Raw genomic sequence first — 20,554 nt, forward strand, 5'->3', positions numbered from 1 at the left:
ATAAATATATACATTCATAAATATATAAACATATACATACGTAAACGCATAACCATGACAGGCTTTTACTTCAAGGTTCTGCTAAAGCCAGGCATTAACACCCTTCTAGCGAGGAAATCACATCCAGCCTTTTAAGGCTGCTTTCAGGAGATGCCATTTAACTGGACTGCACTAGAGTGCCTGGAGAGCAGCTCGTTTCCCTCTGAAGAGCCTGTGAGCAAGATACAATCCTGCAGGTCACGATGTGCCTGCAGAGCTCCAAGCAAGGGCTGAGGAAAGCTGTGCAAACTGCAGCTGGACAAGAAACTCGTGTTTAGCAATAGCAATTCTATTATTTAATGCAAACGAGTTTCTTGGATCCCTCTTTTACAGTCATTGAGCTTTCATACAACCAGAACCAGACAGTGAAAGACAGGTACTGACAGAGAGATGCTGAGGTCCAGCAGATGGGCAACTCAGCTATTTTGGGGCCCACTCTCTATTAACTTCTATCAGTCAGCACAGCAAAAGCAGCACAGGCACTGCACTAACACAGTTAATATCTTTGAAGCCATACTGTAAGGCAAGCCCTCCAAGCAAAGGAAGGGGCACCAGGCTCGGTGGCACAGTGTGCTTCTAGACCTGTAATTTAGAGTACGCTAGTGATGTCTGTAATCCCTTTTTGACAGCACCTCTCTTTCTGTTCACAATCAACAAACAATAACATCCCCAAAAAGAAGAAACAGATGTACAATCTAAAATACTTGTGAAGTTTCTACTGAGAATACAAGTTTTAACTTGGCCAGACACTGACAGAAGCATAGCTGAGCTACTGCAATAGCCTGATCTGGACCTCCCCCAACACCATAAAAGCTTTCACATACAACAGAGAGCCTATGAAGCATCAAGGAAGGAGAAATTTCTTTCTTCTTGGTGTCACTGGGGCACCAGCCACGACCAGGATAAACTGTACTGCTCTTATGACAATTTTCATCTTAGATCTGCTGTTTCAACCATGGGAACAGAAGGCAGGCAGATCTCTAGAAATGTCCACTGTTATTATTCCTGTTCAGCACCACCTCAGCAGGCACAGGTGACTAACTCAGGTAACATCTGTGAAATGCCAGCCCCAGAAGAATCAGTGGTAAAAAACACCAAGAGCCAATCAGTTCTCCTCAGAACAGAACACAAATATCAATGAAGTTTTATCATTTTATTTATCTCAGTAAATTTCTCTTAAAACATATTACAATATAATATTAACAGAGGCAAGTGTCTAAACAGTATTTTTAAAACAAGGTAATTTTTCAAAGTAGAAAATGTCATAAAATGCACAACTAGAAAATAGTACAGTTTTCACAGTGTACTGCAATCTGCAGAGACCCCAGAACAGAGGAATAGAGATAATATTAAAATAGACTTCACATATTCTGCCCAGTTTTGACTTGACAGAAAGCATAAAAAATTTGCATAGGTAATAAATATATTCAGGTAAAACCTTTGAACTTGCAAAATGTTTCCCAATACAAATCAATGCAGGTATTGTAAGCCAAATCTTTTTTTCTTTTGTATAAGTAGCAGTATCCAACCTAAATTATTTTCCTCCTGTAATGGTCAAGTTTTCTATAACAACAAGTTGTCCATTATCTTCATAACATAGTGAATAACCACCTGCTTTGCTGAATGTATTAACTTAAAGTCATTCTGTACAGGTAGATTCTACCAGTGTTATACTTACTCTGTTACTTTGTGAATCCTTCCTTTGGAGACACTCTCTGACAGAAAAGATTGAAGAGCCTGTCTCCAGCTATTTTAACCATATTCAAGAATGTGGTATCAAAAGATGCAAAATATAAGTTTTTCAATGAATTACATATTTCACAGTATTATATTGTACTATTAATGGAAAAAATATGGAAAAAAATAAAAATAAAAAAGTTCAAAAATTGTAAATATAATTAATAAGGTACCTGACAATAAAACATGCAATTTATTACAGCAAATGGGATAAGTGCCATAAGATTAGCATTCATTGTGCATAAATTCCTCTTGAACTTTATCTTACTCAGGATCTTAGTGCACCACTTAGTGTTGCATGGTATGAGGCAATATATATATATATAGCATTTTCATAGATGCAAAGGCTATATACTACACCATTAATTAGGCTATCATAAATCTATTCTGATTCCAACATACTCAAATTCCTGTTCCTATAACCAAGGTCAGTGAGTGCCCTGAACAACAGATCCAGGCTTTTCATTTTTTGAAAGGGAGAGACTCAAAAGAGGCCCAATGATCAGCCTTTTCTTGCGTGAAATAAGGCTAATTGTGCTGTAAATTGCAAATAATAACACATATTTGATAAGACTTTTTTTTCACTCTCTGAATGCTTTATCACAGATGACATGAGTAGAACATTAGATGCATTATCACTACCAGCTGGATGCAAACTACTGTTTCTGACACTGTGCATCTAAAAACTTACTCTGAATTTAAGGGAAATTATGGGCACTCCCCACAGAATCCTCTAAAGAAAGTTTTATTACATTGAAGAATTTATACTCTGGAACTTCTCTCAATTGTAATAATGCTCACTTGTACCTTCCTTGTAGCTTCTGTATCCTTTAATAATGGTGCATTTAAGTGCAAGTACCACCAGCATGCATAATACAGGATTGTAACATCATTCTCTGCCCTGTTTAACTCCACTAATCTCACAACCTCACTCAAATAAAGAATACTAATACAAATCATGCCATTAGATTTGCTATATGCCACATATGGATAAATTTTTATTCAAGTAACATCTGCTAAAGATGTACCAGATTATTTCTAACACCAGATTCTGCTCTCTGCTACACAGGTTTGAATCTAGAATGACTCTTCAGCTGCCATTCTGGGGAGTTCAACAGAGCTGCACAACACAAACCAGCAAAGGATAATAAGGGGTTCTGTTTGTGAGACAGCAGCTTCTTTAACTTCTTCTAAAACAAAAACATAGGCCTACAATTTCTAGCTTTTTCTAACATCGTCTCTCCTTCAATTCTTACCATAAAAATACCCAGGTGTGCTCTCTGCAGAGTTTCTCCTACATCACATGCACCCTTCTACAGAAATCAGAATGGGTATGTCAGGAGGACTTTAACTCTTGTGCCATTTCATCTTTGTTCAGTCTCAGTAGACTCCAAGAGTGAAGTTCCCAGAAAAGCTGCTCTGCTCACAGGTAATGCAGCTCTTCTGCACACAACAGATACACATGCTCTCCATTCCAGAAGTTCTTCTCTACCACTACAAAATATCTTCTGTAATAATAGAAGTACCGTGCAAGTGCTGAACACCTTCAATAGTAGTTTTAATTCATCCTTCCTTATGACCTTGCAAGAATGAATGAGACCTTGGCTACACACACAGGCACTAAGATCTCTGTCACTGACAGACTCTGGGGACACCAGGATCGTGGTTTGAGTATTTACACTGGCTGCAACACAATGCACAGTGAGGTCTCCTCTGACAGACTGCTTAGATTTTGCAGCTGGAAGCAAGAAAAACTACTGTTCTCTATTTGGAGCAGGAAAGCAATTTGTTAAAAGCCTGAATCCTTGAGCATATTCTTGAAGAAAAAAAAAACAACAAACTATGCTGGAAAAATAACTTCAGATGTTAAGGACACAGTTATAATGTCACAAAACAATGAACAGATAGAAGTCTTGCACTTGGGTTCATTCTATTACAGAAAATTATAGGAGGGCACTATACAGCAAAAACAGTGTAACACTCTCCAAAACAGATTAAAACACAGCAATGTACATATATTTTAGATATACATACTCAGGCAGGGACATTAAAGTTATATTGTGTATAGTATTTGTTTTCAGTAGGGTTAATTTAAGGCAGCCTGCAAGTGCACTGTTAATGTCCCTCTTTTATAGTTACATCAGTGACACAAACATCTGTCCTTTTGTACAAATGCTGAAAGAAAGCTGGAAAGAGATGTGACAAGGCACATCATTTACTCCTAACAAAAGAAATGAGAAAGGAGAGTGAAGAAGCATTTGTGGAGGAGAAAGGAGAAAATGGGAGAAAAGAGTCTACATAGTTCAGAAAAAGAATAGTTTGATGGAAGAGTTGAAAGAAGATAAAAATTAATGAATGAATACAACATTTCCTTGAATTGACTGATTTGACCAAAAAAAAAAAAAAAAGCCTTTTTAATGTAAATACCTGTTCAGTAAAATTGTTCAGAAAAAAAAAAAAGACTTGTAAATAATGGGAGCTTTTGATCAGAAAAATATTTTACTGTTTAAAAGAAATAGCATAAAAATTTGCTTAATTTTCCGAAGTCTAATTTTCAATACATTCTTTCAGTACTTGCTTCTTTTTGCCTATATACTCTTTCTTGTTAGAATAGACCCCCTTCCTCCTCATTCTGCAACTTTTCACTGGCAAAACTAAAAACAGAGAAAAGCCTTCCTAAATTATTAAATGCAGATTACTTCCTAATGAAATTAGAGCCATCATTAGTTCCACTGTTTTTGTTGTAAAAACAATATTCTATTTTTGACCCAGTCCCTTTCCACAATATTAAGAATGTATACTCCAGTGTTGCCACATTATCACCTATTTGAAACATGTTCTCTCCCTTCATGGAAAGCACAACATTTTGTATGATGTAGACAAATTAGCCTCAAAGTACATTTAGTCTTTTTATTAGCTTGTTGCATGAAAAAAATGAAAGCATATGAAAGCAAATGAAAGGTTTAAATTATTTGGCTATGCTGCTTTCAGTTACAGTACTAAACACTATTTACCCTCAGTTGCAATTTTCTGTGGTCCAGAAATAATCAATTTTAAGAGGCTGTTTTATTAAAAATAAGGGAGTTTGACATTCCCCTGTCTGAAGATGGTAGCAGAATTAAAATCTTGACTGAAAGCTCTTGCTTTCTTTAAATAGTGATCATTCAGTTAAGATTATATTTAAATATTCCTAAAATTGAAAGCATTCTGTGGGATTATCCGCTCAAGTCGACACAGTATAGTGTCAAATATGTATAGAATCAGAGTAGATTCCAAATACAATTGAAATCCCAATTCCATGCTAACTTCACTGCACAGAAATTAAGATGAAATCCATAAAATAGATATACTGGTTCCATGTTCATGAGTGATCTGATTGATCCTTCCACGCACACAGTCAAGAGAAACTGATACCAATGTTCCATTATGTACTTCAAAAGATGCACGGAGGGACACGCTGGTCCATATGCTTCCCTCTGGCATCTGACCTCCAATCTGCTGAGCAACTGCAGTGGGCTGCATGTGATCCGTGGTCAGCTGATTGAGAGTCACTTTGAGCACATTGCAGGAATGGATTAGCTTTAAGTTAAACGCAATGCTGGCAACTCCCTTTTCAGTAAAAATAAAATACTTCTGAGCAAGCTGTCCAGAAGAGACCAGTTGTATCTGTTTCTCATTGGAAGAGACCTGTGTGAAATCCAGTAGTTTGTTCCTCACAGCTCCAGTAGGCAGAGCTGTAACAGAAACTGTGGCTGATATGGCACTAGAAACTGCTGAAGGGATCCAGATGAGGCTAAACATACTAATTCCAGAACTATCTCCAAAATAGCGAACATTACACTGTGCAGGAGAAAGTATCTCAAAGCTAACCAGATCTCCAGCACCAACCTTTGTGGCCCCAGAAGCAGATATTGATGTGTCTCTGTAATTTACCCCAGATTTAAATACATTCATTAATTCTCTGTTGGTACCATTCCTATTGATGTAAGAAATTAAGGAGAAGCCCTCCCGGACACACGTATGACCCATGGAATACAATGCTTGATGAAACACAAATTTGACAACACCAGTTTCAGTGAACTTTATAGCTCTGCCATCATGAGACAAACTTAGCATATAAGGGTCAGAAACAGAAATTATTTTAAAGGTAGGTCGATAGTTGGTCTGGTAATGCATCGCTGTTGACATCTGCGCACTGAGTGCCACGGCACCTGTGTCATGGGACAACCAAAACAAACTGAGCGGGGTATTAAGATCATAAATATTTAAGTCTTTGCTTTGATTGCAGAATTGATTAGGGCTCCTCAAATACACAGAAAGAGTTTGGCTGGGCTCCACTTCAGCAGCACTACTTAAACTAGTGCTCTGGAAATACTTTCCTTCTGGCTGCTCGATCCGAACACCGCTCAGTTCATAGTCTTCCTCACTGCCGTTGAGCTTTAAGGAAAGTTGCAAAAAGTTCCTACAGTTATGCTTTACTGCAAAATTTAAGTCAGTCCACAACAGACCATGTTGCCTGAATACCAGGCTGCTCTCTTCAGTGGACAGGATATCACAGGGAAGCTTTCCCTTGATCTTCAAGCTCAAGCCAGAGTAGACCTGAGAGATGCCAGACTTTACGGAGGGCAGAACAATGTTTGCAGCCCAAGACTCTGAGAGCTTGTTTTCACTGGCTGCTGAACAAACCGTGTCACTGACAGCAGAACAAGGCACAGCCACCACTCCATCTTCACACTTTAAACACGCTTGGCATTCCTGCATTTCCTTATTAAAGAAATGTTCCTCTCCACACATTCCCAAAGCTGCATCTTTCTCAGCAATTCCAAGGCATCGGAAACCACCTGTGCACAGGAAATGGACTATTTTTATTGTCATACCTTTAAAATGCTGAAAGTAAGAACTCTACAGCTCCACATACCTAGTATCTTTGAGATATATATCTAATCATAAGGGAGAAAACAGAAGATATTTATGATGTCAGATCACTTTATGCTATTAGAGAAACCTTGATGGATTACAGAGGAACTATTAGGCATAACTCACCTTGTCCGAACCACGTACAATGGTTTGGAGTGAAAAAGAAGCTACATAGGGGCAATTCTAACCAAAACCTGTAACATATCATATAGAATGATATTGCCCCAAAGACAGTCTCTTCCTTCTCTGACCTAAAAGGCACAGTGACTGATGCACCAAGGAGCTCCTTTCAACTAATGGAGAGTTCCCCTACACAGGGAGAAATGTGTGCTGCCTGCCCAGCCATGCTATGGGCTAGCCCTGGTGTTGCTGTTATTGCTAAAGCAGTGATTTGCAACCCAAGGAACAAGGACCCCTGGACTTCATTCTGTATACAATTTTTAAAAAACCTGCAAGACACAAATAGGAAAATCAAAACTTTAAACAGCAGGCTTAAAATAATTATGCAGCAGCCCACGCATTTAAAAAGTGGAAAACCACTGCCCTAAGACACAGGACACCAGTGGTTGTGATCAAGCTAAAGTAAAACACTGCTGCAAACAGTGAGAAGAATATACATGTGCTGTTTGAAATTACTTTGTTTGACACAAAGCAATTTTGTGCTGTTAAATGGTACACCATAACCTCAGTGGATCAAAGAATGCACATTAAAAAAACAGGTTTTAAAAACAGTCTGTAATTTTTTGTGGCAATTTTCCAAGAGCACCACCAGCTGCCAGTGCTTCCACCTGGAGCAACCAGAACCCAAAACCTTTGTACATGGAGATTCCAGGATCTGAATCAACACACAAGATCTGAAGCATCATAAAGAATTAACCACCTGCAGCTTGTGTCTCAAAACTTAATCACTAATGCACTCATTTATGCTTTTTTACCACCATGATCAAAACTCAATAACCATCTTTCTAACAGATCTTAAATATCTTTTAGTATCTATGATCCTATAGGTCTAGATCCCATGTCATACACTTGCATTATTCTTTAGGTGGAAACTTCCTGTACCTGGGCTGGGATTTGCTCTAAGACTGGGACTAGCAGCATTTGCAAGGATCCCAACAATGGATTCTCCACTGCTAGCCCAGGGTGGTGCTGGCTATGCCAACTGCTGATGTAGACAGAAAAGCTCACCACACTTGCTGCAAACTGCAAGTACACAAACCTGGCCCACAGGGGAGGTCAGAATGTTGGCTAGAATTCACTTCTGATACTACATTATTCAGCAGAAAACAGCAGACATTGTGTTAATCCATACAGGCTTCATATATTCACCCCCATATCACTTTGTCTATTTCCTCCTCATTCACTTAAGTGATGATTCTCCACTAACATCGATATGTAGGACTGCACAATCTATGATGTGAGAATATTCCTTCTAAAATCAGGTACCACTTTATCAAAAGAGTTCACTGCAGAACAGTAAGATTTTTTTCATCTGAAAAAAAGTCAAGAGAAACTTAACACTTTGTTCCTCTCTGAAAGTGTCTTGTTTTTTTATGAGAAACAAAAGCCAAATAAATAAGATTACATTTTTTCAACTAAAAGCATTCTAGAGGGAGTATAGAAAAAAGTCCCAGACAATCTTTCCCTTTTAAATCAGTTTTAACCACTATGCATTTCTTATCCACTTCTCCTTTCAGTAGCTCCACCGTCAGTGAGAAATACTGGATGAATTGATACTAAGTATACACATTCAGCTGGTCCACAAGGCAGAGAAAATTTTCAGTAGTGCCTAGGAACACTTTTTATTCTATTTGTTTCTTTAAAATATTTTAGTGTATATTTGAGCATTAACAGGCACCATGTTTCACAAATACTTGTGACGGCTATATGTGCTCATTTGCTGTCAAGTCTTTTACTGGTTAGATCTGCAGCAGGTGTTCCCCCTGTGTGCACTTCAAATAGGTGACTTCAAAGCAGCACACAGACTGCTTCTTGCTGTGGGCACAGTTGCAAGAGCAGCACCCTGCTCTCTGCCCAGAAGAGGTCAGGCAGCAAATGATAGCCAAACAGCAGCAAACCAGCACAGCAGCATGCTGGGACTGCTTCCTGCTGCCCTTTATCACTTTACAAACTCTGCCACCTCTTCCTGGCTCCTTGCTCTGAGCACTGCTGCACCTGACACCTGTACTGAGTGCAGCAGTCCAGCTGTACTCAGCCTGGCTTTGTGAAATTGAATCTTTCTGCAGCACAATCCCCAGCCCTTGCCACTCACAGAGGCCAGGTAATTGAAAGGCAATTACAGCAAGCTATGCATGTATTTTTCTGCTGCTACTACTCACAACTGCCTGATGCAAAGGTTATGTTTGGGCAGATTAAGTATGGGAATCCTTCTCTTTTTAAACCCTCTATATCAAATTTGGGTCATCACATATCAATATGGTTCATTACAAATCAGGACTATCTGTCAAGGTTTTCATTCCTCTTCCCCTTGCATCCTACAGTAAGCTCTGCAGTAAGTCCTCTTTATTTTGCATGGCATTCCAGGGAGAGTGCCTTTGGTTGATTCTGTTTGTTGGATAAACTATCTGACTACTCTCCCATGGCTGTCTAAGAAGGAAATGACGCACCAAACCCTATTTTCACTGATTACATACCGCTAATCAAATAAATCAACCATTCTCATCCCAAATAGAAGTGAGAAAAAGCAGCAGGGGAAGAAGGTATGATGTAGAGGAAAGTGGAAGTGTGAAGAAAGAGAGGCTCCTGGTTACATGATTCTTTACTGTTATTTGCTCTGTCTCCCCTCACAACGTACATTGAACATGAGTTGCTACAGATGCAACAACCTTTGCGTGCAGCTTGAGAAAGCACATTCAACAACATCTGGAACTCATATGTCACATCACATTCCCTTCTTCCCTTCTTTACCCAAAACAGACATTCAGTTTCAGCCTTTCTTTTGACACGTTAATCGCATTTGTATGAGATAATGAGCTACCATGAACAGACAGGCTGAAAGTAGCAGTTGTCTCTAACAAAAAACAATAGGAACACTTTCTCTTCCATGACAGATGGGAACAACATTGACAGGACATCGATTCCTGTCCAGGTGATGGGTGATAACTTGCTTTCACATATCTCCATACCACCATTAAAACTGGGAGAAGAGGAAGAGAGGGGAGATTCCTTTCCTTCCAAATACATTGCTACTGCCTTTCTGTGGTCTGACACACCATCACTACCCATCTGCTTCTTGGCAGTGTTTTGCCCTCACTTACATTCCTCCAGCAGCTGTACAGACCCTTTCTTGTTCTGGTTCCCCTCCACAGAACCCAATGAATAAGTTCATTACAGCCTTCCCCCTTCCCTTCCCCCTTCCAAGCCACAGACTAGAGCAACACCAAATGACTACCACACTGGTGGCTCTCCTTTCCTAGGGCTGAGGCCTTGTGGGCTTCCATCCAACAAAACACCAATGGGAGCAAACCCAATGTCTCAATAAAGACAAGACAAAGCCTTACACCTTTCCAATGCTTTGACTCAAATTCTGTGCTCTACACTGCCTTGTCTCCAACTGTCTACCTCTAAGACTCTCCAAAAGTGTCTTCCCTCTTCTTTTGTAAGACTGATGGTACCTCGTGTGCAGCATTTACCACACAAGGCAACACTAAATGCCCTCTTCCTCAAGTCATTTCCAGTTTCCTGTAGTGTTTTTAGTAACACCTTCCCTACCAACACAACCCCTGTCCAGAGGAAGGAAGGACAATATAGGAAAGCCCACACCCTCTTTTAATCCTCTCCTAGGGTCCCAAATTTTTCTCCACTAGTGACTCGGCAAAAAAGGCAGAAAATCACTCACAATCAGCTAAAAACAGTTCTTACCCCTCAAAGAGGTCACCCTCTTCTAACAAGTCTAGAAGCCTAGAGAAGGAAAAACATAGAATCTAATGAAGCCCTTCCTGGGTTATTTGACTGTGAGACCTCAGGTACAGGTCACAACTGGTGAAATGCCCTGTTCGACCACAGAATTCCTTTCAAAGTTTTTTGGATGACCAAAGTTAGAACAATATAAAGAATTTTAGTACCTGGATAAAACTTTCTCTGTATGTCTATTGATTTTGCTCTTTTGTGTCTGAATGCCATGAGAATGTAATGAAATAATGAAGTCTGCAGTGCAAAACACCAGACAGATTTGTTCTTAAAAGTCTGAAAAACTCCCCCAAAGCGTCCTCAAATGATGGAAACTGTTGATCTTTCCTCAGTATTTGACAATATTATTGCTAAGGAGAATAAGATTCATGGAGGGAGGTCTTATAAGAGTCTTCATTAGATCAAATCAGGTATCCACCTCAGTACACCAGAAGGAAAATGACAAATATTTTTCTCAGTTAGGAATAATATCTTTGATTTGGGCCCTATCGGCACCAGCATAAAAAAGAAGAAAGTCAGGTCATAAGAGAAAATCAAAATCAATGCAAATAAAGCCCCACAAAAATAAGGCAAAAGGGACCATCCAATGCTTCTAAAAGATATTAATGTCCTAAATAGCCATAAGAACTGCTATAAACGTACAGATCTGTGGTTTTTAACCCCTTTGATTCCAGCAAGCTGTGCATATCACTACTCACTAACATACAAGCCTGAGTCCTTATCTATTTCTTTGGCCTGTTCCTGGAGATCTAATTATCTTCATTCTTTATTTATCAGAGAATATAACTCACCTGGAGTATTGAGGCATTTTATCCTCTCACCACAAATGCTTGGAGATTCAGTGCACTCATCTCTGTCCTGTAAATCACAAGAATCATATTAAAAGAGTTTAACATGACAACTTAAATTTGAAACATTTCATTTCAGGCTCTGTGACATCCATCTGTATGTAATAGGTTTATGTAGGGATGGAGAAGGGCTTGATCCCATAAGCATGTTAGAGCAGGACAATTTTGATTTGGATTTGTTACCTCTCCTAACCAGGTATCCAAAAACACTGTGTGATGCCACAGAAGGAAGCAGTGTGCAAATGAGCTGAACAGAGGTGTTGCACAAGCAACGCTTGCTATGATGCACATCCCCAAGACTGGTGCATCAATCAATTGATCTTAAGGACATTGCAACAATTAAGACAGTGTCAGGAAAGGCTTTTAAGAACATTAAGTCTGGGAGGAAGCTGCTAACCAAAACACACATGACAAGTAAATTAGAAAGTAATATTCCCTGTCAACAAGCCCTCTTTTCACCCTGAAGCAGGCAAAGGGGAAAGAAAAACAGCCTACATTTGTCTTTAAGTTCTAGCATTAAAGAAAATTGAGGCTAGCAGAGAGGGAACTGGACAGACACATTCAGGTTCTCAGCATCTGATCCAGCTGGTCAGCTCATGCTAAGCTAAGAACTGGGGGCAACACTTAGTGAACAAGATAGTGCTTTAAATATCAAGTTGTCTGTATATCTTAGGACTTCTTAATGACAGAAAGAAAACAAAAATCCATCTTATTTTGCTTGCATGCTAGTTTTGTGTTGGATAATAAAATGTACTTTATAATAAAATGCATTTAGCAGAAATATTCATGTTCTGTATTCATGTATTTGTGTTATGTCTAAGAAGGCATTAATTCTTACATTTCCTTTAACTGACAACTTCTGTTTCCAAACTTATAAATAAATGTCTGACTTATGCTAAATAAAGCTTTCCTGTGCTTTTCATAGATGTCTAGAAGCTCCTGTAGAGTGTAATGGAATTAAATAAACAAATTTAACATGGAAGACTAAATTTTTAAGATGTCTTCTCCTACCATGATGAGAAGAATGAAAGTCTTGCCAGCTGTCAGGTTTGGGAAAGCATCACACCCAACAGGGAAAAACCAGTGACTCATTTAGAACAATAAATGCTAAAGAGAAACACACAAAAAAACTCCTGGCAGACTTTGAAGTTTCATAGACCCATTTGATAACACATATGCTCCAAACCAGACTTTTCTAGCTCCCCGAGTAGTTATTTCCAGAATGTTATCCCAACATGTCCAACACAATGCTTCATAAGCAATAACTGAAAGATACATAATTATGTTTCACCTGGCAAATCCGATCAGAGTTTGCAGAACACTCAGTCATTTGGAAAAAGCCAGCAGGACACAATGTGCATTTTTCACATTGTGAAGGTGTCTTTTGGAAATTGCAAAATTCATCACTTTCACAAAGGCCACAGTCCAGCAAAGACTCCCCAACATTAATCACTTTTGCATCCACTTCTACTTTGTCCACAGAGTATGACTTCTGGAGATGATTTCTGACCTGGTTTTGAAGTCCATGAAGATGACTTTCAAAATAATTTTGAATATCTTCTTGCAAACTCTGAAATGACATTTGTTTCACTGTATCAAAAAGCATGCCATACTGGACTTTGATCAGATCCATTTGCTCATACATTTTTCTTTGCTGTTCAAGAATCTCCCGTTGCTGGCTAACCAACACATGCTGCTGTTCAGCAAGTTTTTGCTGCAAATCAACAATGATCTGCTGTTGGCTTTTTAGCATTTCAGTGAATTTCTCATGTCCTTTTGCGAGATGCAGTTGTAGTATTAGGGCATCTTCAGATGGAACTTCATTTTCTCCTGAAATACAAAAGATCTATTATTGTCCAAGCTTCTTGTATTATCTCTTCAAAAACATTCCAATTTTAGCAAATTAATGAAAAGTCTCACTGAATTCAAGACATCATTATAAGGTCAGTTCCTTTGCTATCTTTGTAGCCGCATCATGGAACCACAAGGTTTTCCATTTCATAAGCAGTTTATGAAATCAACATTTGCCCCTGCTTCAGGGCATAAATTAATCACCACATCAATAACAGATTAATCATTCCTATGTACATGTTCAAACACAGTAAAGAGCAAATGGCCAATTTTCACTGTAGAAGTGATAAAATGAAGTGATAAAACTTGCTGCAAATACAAAGCTATTAAGGGTGGTAAAAGTAAGGGTCAATTGCAAAGAGCTGCAAAAGGAGCCTATGATACTGAGCAGCAGCAATAAAATTACTAAAAAGAAGTTCAGAGGAGATAAAGGTGAATTGATGTTCTCACTGAGAAAAAAATATTTCCAAGATTTTTTAGATCAAATGTCATACTTCTAATTATTACCCCTTGGAAATTATCTTGAAGTAATATATTTAGATATAGATGTTGGGCTTCAGAGCCATGTAATCATCAGTTCAGTGCCCAACAGAGGTCAGAAAGGCAAAAAAAATCCTAGGATTAATTAGAAGAACATAGAAGATAATATATCATTATGACATTACATTAATCAATACAGTATCTGAATACAGAATGCACTGCTGGTTCCCCATCTCAAAAAGGAGTATAGAAGAACTCACAAGTTCACAAAAAGGGCAGCAAGGGAAGTCTAACATATGATACTGCTGTAATATGAGAAAGTAGGTAAGACTTTTCAGGATCAGGAAAAGAAAAAAAGAAACCAGACTGTGCTATATTATAGGTATACTAAAGCAAGTAAATATGGAAAGACTTTTCAGTCTTTCTTCCAATACAAGAATTAAAGGGCATTAAATGAAGGCAGCAGTTCCATACACTAAAACTTCAAAAATAAAATCAATTTGGGGCTTAAAGATAGACATTGATCAGATTCAGGAAATCTAAGCAACAAACGGTTGGAGCTGGGAAAATGATCTAGGAAAATATCATGCCCTACTTTCTACAGTTATCTGCTGCTGGGCAGAGAATCCTCAATCCATATAATCACTCATCTGCTCTTAAGCAGCACTAATTTTTATTCTTACAAGCACAGGATGTGAAGGATGACACAATGAACAAAGACCATACCCAGTTTTTGTTTACAGTTCCCAAACTATTTTACTGTTTGGTTAGTTTTACTCACAGCATAAGGCACATGTTCATTTTCATTTTTCAGCATTAACTTAAATATTAAGATAGCTTGCAATATACTGGATTTGAGCTAACAAAGAACAGGATAAGACAACAAAACCCAGTTTCTGTGCATTCCTTCTTTTGGGATGCCAGTCTTCCATCTGAAGTAAGGTGCACTCACAGTGCTGCTGAGAAATAGCTGGGACAATGGGCTCATCTGATGTGAAATGGGACTACGAGTCTGCTCTCCAACAGCTTCACCTGGCCAAAAGAAGTGGTGGTTCAGCTGCAGTTGGCAGGAGTCTTCCAGGCAGTAGGTGTGGTGCTGGTGATACTGGCTGAAAAGATGATGAAGAGGTTTGTGTAATGCCCGCAGATGTCCTGTGCTGGCTGTGACGGGAAGCTGGTGGAGAGTGACAGTCACCTGCCTCATGCACATGAACCTGCAAACATGGACACCATGCTGGGAATCAGCTTGAGCCCCTGGTACTGGCCTGTACCATGGAAGGTTGACATCAGGCATGGTCTTCAGCAAGCATCTGAGTAGACTGCACCTCATATGAATGGGGCTTTTAACAGGCTGAACGACATACTGTTCTGTTCACCAAAACACAGTTTTTTCTAGCAGGTTAACTAGGGCAGGGATATTTTAATTACTAAAGAATCACTGCAAATCTAATCAGGCACTGTCACAAAGCTGGCAGTCATAGGCTGGGATGCGCCACCAGATCTCCACCTGTGCATGGTGAATTAATGCAGGTAAAAAAATGGCCTCTGGGTCACCTAGGAAGCATATTCCATATCCCCTGCTGTCTGAGGAGAGGTCAAAGGCAAAGGAACATCTCATTCTGCTGGTATTAGTGATGTGCTGAAATGGTACCTTGACAGAAATGTTCCTCTAAAAACAAAGACAGGAACAGTCACTGACCTGTCTCTTGAATCATCAAATAATTGCTTGTTTTGGAAGGGACCTTAAAGTTCCTCCAGTTCCAATGCCCCTGCCATGGGCAGGCACACCCTGCACTAGACCAGGTTGCTCAGGGCGCCATCCAACCTGGCCCTGAACACTTCCAAGAGTGGGGCATCCACAAATTGTCTGGACAACCTGTTCAGTGCCTCACCACCCTCACAGAAAAGAATTCCTTCTTAATATCTTATCTACACCTACTCTCTTTTAAGTTGGAAGCCATTTCCCCTTGTCATGGATATTACATCTGTTTGAGCTGCAGCTCTCCTCAGACAATTGTCAATGCATTTCCCCAGACTAGAGATCTTATCATCACATAATTTGTTCTGTTTGTTTCAGTAGACAAACCATGCTGGAATTGCAATACAAACCATTCTCACTTGCAAGATTTGACTCTAGTTGCCAATGGGGATTCCTCTGCACTACTGCAGGAAACCCACTGACCTGTGCTAAAAAGAAGGTCTCAGGGAAACAGAGAATGCTAGAGGTTGCAAGCAGAGCAGAATGCTGGATGCTTGCCGATACACTGACTTGAAGGAAACCAAAGACAATCAACATGCCTTATTTTTTGTTCCTGATGCCAAATATATGGAATTTCTGCTAGATGGTGATGAATTCAGCATGCTGCTCTTCCACTCCTAGGAGAGAAAGATGCCTTTTGAAGGTCTTGGTTGGGTCCTGTCTTTGGAATGGGCAAAACATGTATATATGTCCTCCATCCAGTCTGGACAAAAGCATGTCTCCAGCAAGACTCATTCACACCAACTGCAGCAGTGAGCTGATGGCAATGGCAGTGCAAGAGGAGAACTTCTGAGGGTGCTGTGGTCGTCATGTGAAAACTCACATAGAAGCTGGTGTGTTATCACAGGTTTGCTCGCTGTGTGTTCCATGTCGACAGCGCCTTCCATGAGATTACATGGTTTAGTGGGCAGTGCAGTACACTGCTCTCCCTCCAATATATAGAGCACTTCTCCCTGCCACAGGAAGATGAATGCACAAATCCATTATCACCACTGCCCATAATCCATTCTTGACACATTCAAGGGTTTTGTTAAGGGAAACTTCTAACCACACTTCTCTTCCTCCAAGACTTTACCCAGCATCAGGCCTGCAAAGAGTATAAAATTGAAAGAGGGAGCTCTGAGTCTCCAAACATCTTCACCCTCTGACCCTTCAGCTTTAATTCCTCTGACCCATATCTGAGGGGCAGAGGTCCCAAACCTAAGACACAGAAGACGAGAGCTGCATGTAAGTCACTATGTTAGCTGCAACTGCTGATGGTTTTGGAGACTGGGCAGCACAGACTGAGATCACCAAAGAATAAGATAATGTTTGGAGAAAGAGCTTATGCTGAGCTGGATGCTCTTTGTAAGACTTGAACAGAGATACAACGTGCCTGTTTTCAGCACCATCCAAAAGTATTACTCTTTTCTGGACAAGCAGAATGTTCTTAGTATTTGCCAAGGCTTGTATAACACAGAGAAGGACTTTGGTATGGATGAAGAAAATGCAAATATCCTGGGCTCCTTGGCAAAACGGAGGCATGACATTTTTGATGACAGTACAAAGAAGAGTACGCACAGAAGCAGAGAAAAAGGAGGTTAACCATACTGACTTGTTTTCTTGTCCACCTTTGGTCACTAATCATACAGAGGTTCTCTAAGACATCTGGGGACAGTTGCAGGCAAGTTGAAGGCAGGCAGTGCCACTGCATTATGATCGGGGGGGCTTAAATGTCAGTCCTGGAACTGGAATCACTAAATGCAGCAGTCTCCTTTGGAGATATCACTTCACTAAGTAAACCTCGATAACTTGTAGGTTTAGCATGTGCTCTGGTGTCTGAAGCAGCCATGGCACTCATATCTGCCACACAGATGTGACAAAGCTTAAATTACCTTCTTCATGCTTTACATTAGCTTTTAACAAATGGGAAATAAATCACCCTTCCTAATATATTTCCTATCTTTCAGACAAAGCATTAAAGCAGAATCCAAACTGTTTTGTGGTTATTAAAGACCTGTTGGTGCTCTTCATATCCATAAATCCCTGACAATTAGAAACCTTCCCGTTGACCTGTGAGTATAACCATAGGTGTGCCTGGCTTCCTACAGGGACACCAAATTCACCAGAGCTGTGCTAGTCAATGGACAGGCAAGTGTCCAGAACAATGCACTGTAAGACACACTTTACAATTTTTTTTTACCCTGGCTAATACATCAAGACAGTTTGGTAGTAATAGCAAGTTTCTTACCAATGGCACCAGTCTGGGTATGGAACATACACCCACCCCATGGAAGGCTTTTACAGTGTTGCTATAAATTAAGAACACCAGAAATACCAGACAGTGAAGAGAGAGACTTAAACTTGTTTAAAAACAGCACTAAAATATTCTGCCACATTTCATCAGCTCTAGGTCCCCTAGGTGCCCGTGTTTATAGAGGGGAGATGAAGGGGAGCAGAGAAAGGAACCACAGCAGCAATTCCCTCACATGATGTGAAGACCAGTGCCAGATTTTCTTGCTAACTCTCCCAAAACAACGAGCTCCGGTGCAGTCGCTCAGGTGCCCCTGCGTCCGGGCTCTCAGAGATGCTGAAGCCCCTTGGCCCAGCAGACACCTGCCCGGCTCGAGGAGACGCAGCACCCCGCGGCTCTCCGCGACCCCACAGTTCCTCGGCGGGCTGCAGGAACCCCACGTGCCGCGGCCGGGCGGTGCTGCTGTGGGCTGTGCCCTCCCGCCCCGGGCCCCTCGTGCCGCCCCGCACCTGGCTTGACGTCGCAGGTGAGCTGCACCCCCGGGGCGCCGCCGCCTCGCTCGGGAGCGGCGGGGCCGAAGTCGTCCCCCGCGAACTGCGCGGCTCTGTCAGCGGCGCGCAGCAGGGCGGGCTCGGGGCAGCCCTCGGCGGGGGCGGCGCAGCCCGGCCCGCGGGGCCGCGGCCGCAGGCGGGCGGGCAGCAGGCGGCACTCCAGGCCCTGGCAGTCGCGGCGGGTGGCGTTGGCGGCGCAGTCCCCGGCGGGGCAGGCGGGCGGCGGGGCTGCGGGCAGTGCCCTGCCCTGCGGCGGCCGCAGCGGAGCGGCGGTGTGCAGGAAGGAGCGCGCCGGGCGCCCGGCCCGGCCGCCGCAGCGGGGTCCGCGGCAGGGCGGCGGGGGAGCGGAGCCGCCCTCGCACGGGGGTCCGCGGCAGGGCTCGGCTGAGCCGCCCCCCGCGCCCAGCAGCGAGAGGCAGACTCCGAGCCAGCAGCGCGCCCACCACAGCCGTCTCGCCGGCATCTCCGGCCGCGCCTGCAAGAGAAGAGAGGCCGCGGCGGGTCAGGGCAGATGCCCCTCTCCCTCCGCCCTAGCCCGGGGTGCAGAGCCGCGGAACCCCGCCCCCCACACCCCTCTTTCCCTCAGTTGCGCAGGTACCGGCACAGCATCCCAAATCCAGGAAAAACTTTTCACCCCCGTCCCGTCCCGTCCCGTCCCTCCCCGGTGTCTCCCGGCGGAACCTGCGGAAGGTGCGGGGCGGCGCCCGGAGCAAGTGTGGCCTCGGGGCTGTGCTCCTCGGAGCGGCTGCCCGCAGCGGGGACCAGCCTCCTCCGAAAGCTGGAGGGGAATGGAAATGTGCAACATTCCTGGGGCTTCGTTAGCATCAGATTTCCCAAGCGCCTCCCTTTAACTCCTTCGCTCCTCCAGCCCCTCCGGCTGCTCGGGGCGGCGGTGGGACGGAGGCGGGGGCTGCGCCGCGGCTCCCCCCGGCTCCAGCTCTCCCCGCTTGGCTGCGTTATCCCACGGCTCCCAGACAGGGATATGTACATGTCTTAAAAGACTGGCTTTTATTCCGAGTGGTTTTACTGAGCCTCAACCCCTCTCCCCGCCGCAAAACCCGAAAACAAACTAAAACAAACCCAAAAGCCAAAAAAACCCAGAACCTCAAACCCAGTAGAAGTAAAGTACACGCTCAACGCAGTTTCCAGTAAAGAAAAATTCACACGGCTGAAAAAGTTACGGGTAGTTTGTATTTCTTGGTTCTCATTTCGATCGTCAGGAACCTCCATCAAGGATAACCACGACCGCAGCTGCCTTTTTCTCTGGGGATACCGAGGGACGCAGCAGAACCGAAGCGAAGGACCGATTATGAACAGACCAGCCATGTGGCTGTGCCCGTGGGTATTTGCTTTCTGATAAAGAAGCTTCCCCGGACTGTTTCTGGCAGCTCTCACACCGAGGTGTGAGGATCAGCATACCTTTCAAGTGCTCCGAGGCGTGAATAACTCTCCGCAGCAGGAGCCACCTCGCTTATCTAATCTCTTCCACATGCTACTGCGGGAAAGTGACACCAAGTATGTGTCCAGCTCGGCACGAACTGCGATGCCGCTTTGGGAAGTCGGCCAGCACAGATACAATAGGTATGGACAGAAGAACAGTTAGAGAAAATTCTATTTATTGATTCATTAACTTCAGCTTCCTTCCATCTACAGGCTCACACACGTGAAGCCTCTTCGGAGTATATTTGCAGTACTCTCACACAGTCTCTTTGCTATCATTTATACAGGAAAGAGGAGAAACAGCATTGTTTTGTTTGTTGGTTGATTTGTTTCAAAGTTTTTTCTCCACAAATATTGTTTGAAACTTCTTGTGACTCTCTTTTTTTTCCCCACTTTTTTTTTTTTTTTTTTTTTTTTTTTAAAATTCAGGCTTATTCATTTACTGTTTCCCTTGCTACTGGAAAAGCATACGAAGTACATCACTTGCAAACTGGCTTGCCACTTTTTGACTAAGCGTTACTAATTTTGAAAACACTGGCTTGTCAAAACTGAAATGCCCTATGCAACAGCAACAGTAAAGGTTCCAACACACAGGGGTTGTAGCCCCTGCTGAGTTCTGCAGGGCTGGTGACCTGCCAGATTCCAGAGCACCTGCCTGGGACAGAGATACCTGTCAGCTCTGTCAGACCAGATCCTACATGAAATGCCCAGCAGTTCCTTGACTCTTTGCCTTGACCTTCAACTGAAGTAGAATTCCAGGGTCAGCTGC

At 42.2% G+C, this 20,554-nt stretch overlaps 1 protein-coding gene across 2 annotated transcripts in view; it reads right to left on the bottom strand.

The window, feature by feature from the left end:
• Nucleotides 1-1,535: 1,535 nt before the first annotated feature.
• LOC111924121 (uncharacterized) overlaps nucleotides 1,536-20,554 on the bottom strand; it is a 36,590-nt gene continuing 17,571 nt past the window's right edge. The window contains exons 1-4 of one of the 2 annotated variants that reach the window (XM_086861453.1): nucleotides 18,304-18,394; nucleotides 12,763-13,301; nucleotides 11,415-11,481; nucleotides 1,536-6,617 (exon numbers count right to left, since the gene is read on the bottom strand). In XM_086861453.1, the coding sequence (XP_086717579.1) occupies nucleotides 5,098-6,617; nucleotides 11,415-11,481; nucleotides 12,763-13,224 (2,049 nt within the window). In that variant the 5' untranslated portion in view covers nucleotides 13,225-13,301; nucleotides 18,304-18,394 and the 3' untranslated portion in view covers nucleotides 1,536-5,097. Of the gene's footprint in view, nucleotides 6,618-11,414; nucleotides 11,482-12,762; nucleotides 13,302-18,303; nucleotides 18,395-20,554 lie in introns of those variants that run through there. The other variant, XM_086861449.1, reaches the window with a different exon arrangement.

This window comes from Cyanistes caeruleus, chromosome 1 (assembly GCF_971803275.1).
Source record: "Cyanistes caeruleus chromosome 1, bCyaCae1.hap1.1, whole genome shotgun sequence".
In the NCBI taxonomy this organism is placed as follows: domain Eukaryota; kingdom Metazoa; phylum Chordata; class Aves; order Passeriformes; family Paridae; genus Cyanistes; species Cyanistes caeruleus.